Source organism: Myxocyprinus asiaticus, unplaced genomic scaffold, assembly GCF_019703515.2.
Source record: "Myxocyprinus asiaticus isolate MX2 ecotype Aquarium Trade unplaced genomic scaffold, UBuf_Myxa_2 HiC_scaffold_274, whole genome shotgun sequence".
NCBI classification, from domain to species: domain Eukaryota; kingdom Metazoa; phylum Chordata; class Actinopteri; order Cypriniformes; family Catostomidae; genus Myxocyprinus; species Myxocyprinus asiaticus.
In genome coordinates this window covers 2,501-5,778 of record NW_026249722.1, presented here as the reverse complement: position 1 = coordinate 5,778, position 3,278 = coordinate 2,501, and the positions used below count along the sequence as shown (strand labels likewise).

The window sequence follows — 3,278 nt, the reverse complement described above, 5'->3', positions numbered from 1 at the left end:
TTTGAGTTGATTAGCTGATTGGCATGTCAAAATATTCTAATTTTTTGAGATAGTGAATTGGTGGGTTTTTGTTAAATGTGAGCCAAAATCATCACAATTAAAAGAACCAAAGACTTAAACTACTTCAGTCTGTGTGTACTGAATTTATTTAATACACGAGTTTCACAATTTGAGTTGAATTACTGAAATAAATGAACTTTTCCACGACATTCTAATTTATTGAGATGCACCTGTATTATATGTGATAAGATTTATTGCAATATATGGTGACGTTTCAGGAACAGTCATTATTTCTATTGTACTTTTTCAACATGTTTTCTTTGTCATTAATATAAAGAATGTCATTTATGTAACCATTAACATCAGAAATGGTATTTGGGGTTTGTCTGACAGTAAAAAAAAAAAAAAAAAGGATTTTTTTTTTTTATTCTTGTGACATTAAATATTATTGTTAGACAGTATATTGCATAATTTTCATAAGGCTTGAAAATTGTATTGTGCATAGTCTTGGCCACTTCAAAAAGTGTATCATAATTCCGTTGTTTATATATATATTTATTTTCTTTTTGTCACATAATTCTAAGTTTAACCCTGAAACTTACATTAACATGAAACTGCACACAAAGGACATATTTTGTTCCTAAAGTAAAACATATCACATCCTCTCACATCATGTTTGCTATGCCTGAGGAAGGGATTAAAACTTTCCTTGTACTGTCATGTTCTCTCTACATGTATCATCCTTGGTAGTGTCTTATTTTCAAAAAAGAAATAGAGGAGCAGAATTGGTGTTAAGAGTGGATGAAAGCAAATGTGCATTCACTGTATATTGTTGAGTGAATTTAATAACGGGAAATGCCTTATGAAAAAATAAACAATGGTGGTTGATGTTAAAAGCTTAAATTAAAATTAAAATTATGTGGACAGACTAAAATGCAGATATCAATCAACATGTAGTGATTTACCATATAATCTCCAGTGATTCGAAAAAGTATTTGGACACTTAAGTTATACTTAAAAATGTCTGAATATCATTGCATTAAATAACAAAATATCAAACCAAGTGTAACCTGCTAACAGATGATACGTTTTGCATGAAAGGTGTGCTTCTGCTATCTTCAAATAAATACCACTTGGTTTAATATTTTGTTATTAGATGCAGTGACATTCAGACATTTATAAGATTGGCTTAAGTGTATATCCAAATATTTGTTATGGCCACTGTGTATATTTTATAATGTCACTGATTTAATACACTACCCCTGCTGAAAAAAGCAGCTTAAACCAGCCTGGTCTTGGTCTTAGCTGGTTTCTGTTGGCTGGTTTTAGAGGGGTTTTGGGCACTTTTCAGCTGGTCGAGATGAGAGACCATCTATACCAGCCTGGCCAAGCTGGGAGACAGCTTAAACCAATTTAGACTGGTTCAAGATGTTTTAAGCATAGATGTAAAATGCTAAATTCTCTTTCTCAGACACACTTCATCCAACACTGTGGTGCTTTTGTTTTCAGCATATACTCAAATCCAGACCCATCAGTTGCTCCAGCAACACAAGCAGCAGTTTTTGATACAGCAGCAGCCCCAGATAATGCCAAGGGGTCAAGCCAAGCTCTTAGAGGCCGCCACCATTCAGCCCAGTCTCCAGTCCCACACAGTGAACGCTGTAGCCATCCACCCAGCCCTGGCACCTCAGCCTCAGCACTGCCCTATCCCTGTGCTGCCCAAAGTGCCTGTTACTTGTCAACAAGCCACCATATTCCATTCCACCACTGTGAGTCATCAGGCAATCACACAGAATGGACAGTCACCCATTTTGAGCCACAACAAAACAGCACCTCAAGAACTTACAGCAGTTAACCTCCAGATCCAACCAGCTCCTACGCAAGTAAGAAAGGACAAAGTTTGCACATCATGCATTGGCCATTGTTACATTTCTTACTTAGTGTTTTGTATCTTGATTGTATTCTGTCATTATTCATTCCGTATTCTGTTATGTTTTCTGTGGAATACAAAAGTATACATTTTTGAAGAATTGTTACATGCAGTGCAGTTGCAATATAACAACAGTTCATTGTGTTCAGGGGCTGTCAAGCTCCAAAAAGGACAAAAAGCACCATAAATTCGCCATAAATGTAGCCTATACAATTTGTGTGCCATATTTCAAGTCTTGTGTAGCCATACAAAAGATTTGTGTGAGGAACCGACTGAAATGTAAGTAATTATTCACTAATAATCTCCTTTCCAATGAGCTAAGTCGAGAACCACTGCGACCAGATCATTGAGTCAGCGAGTTGCACTCAAGAACCAGATCAGTCCAATTCGTGAACAAATTGCTCAGTCCGACTTGTGAACCAGATCAAACGGTTCATTGAAAAGAACAATTCATTCATGAACCGGACTAATCTTGGGAAGTATTGAGTTGGGATATAGCACACAAGACATATGGACTACTTTTACTGCACCTTCATGATGCTTTTTTGTCTTTTTGGATCTATTAGGGTGAATATGTAAGAACAGAATTTTCATTTTTTGGTGAACTATTCCTATAAGTACTGCTGTTCCTTTCTAGTTGACCTTGTCCTGTTCTGACATGAATTCCAGATGGGAGTAGTCAAACAGGATGGGTCTGATAAGGACAGCGCCGTTCCTCTTGAAGTCCGAGAGCTCTGCTCTGTACAGAGCCAACAGCAGCTGCTATCCATACCGACACAAGTGCCAACCCGGACAGAACCATGCCAATTGGTCAAACAATCTGATCAAAGCCAAGTGACAGAAAACACTGAAGGTATTGCTTACTTTATTTCTATATTATTTCATCTCTATAACTCAATGGTTTAGATTGTTGGTTCAAAAAGGGCAAGGGTTGCATTGTCTAAGATGTTTTAATTCAGTCATCCCTACAAGAGTGCTTCATGTTTCGGTTTACACATCTTTAAATTAGGCCAATTTGGATTCCTCTGTCTCTCAGCATTTGTTTAACTTAGCAGTCAAATGCATGCAATCTTTGTGTAATCAGTAACTTGGCTGAATGTATTTATTGCACCAGATCCACAATAAAAAGCTTCAACAGTTGGTTGAAAATGTAACTTTTGAAACATTTCAAATACAGTATGATTGAACAATAAATAAATGGGGTGAATTTTGATAGACTAGTTAGCTGTGAGGCCCTTCTCTTAAAAAAAAGGCATAATCACATTCAGCTTTATAGGCCAGTGGTTCTCAACTGGTGGGTTGTGACCCAAAAATTGATGGCAGGTCTGTTCAGTTAGGGCCGCAGACA

The 3,278-nt window shown here is 36.8% G+C and overlaps 1 protein-coding gene across 1 annotated transcript in view; it reads left to right on the top strand.

Moving 5' to 3' along the window:
* Positions 1 to 219: 219 nt before the first annotated feature.
* The window catches only part of LOC127439451 (polyhomeotic-like protein 2), a 3,089-nt gene continuing 30 nt past the window's right edge, over positions 220 to 3,278 (top strand). Inside the window, exons 1-2 of the mRNA XM_051695656.1 lie at positions 220 to 1,883; positions 2,600 to 3,278. The exon at positions 2,600 to 3,278 is cut by the window's right edge and continues 30 nt beyond it. Of these exons, the coding sequence (XP_051551616.1) occupies positions 1,587 to 1,883; positions 2,600 to 2,836 (534 nt within the window). The 5' untranslated portion in view covers positions 220 to 1,586 and the 3' untranslated portion in view covers positions 2,837 to 3,278. The remainder of the gene's footprint in view (positions 1,884 to 2,599) is intronic.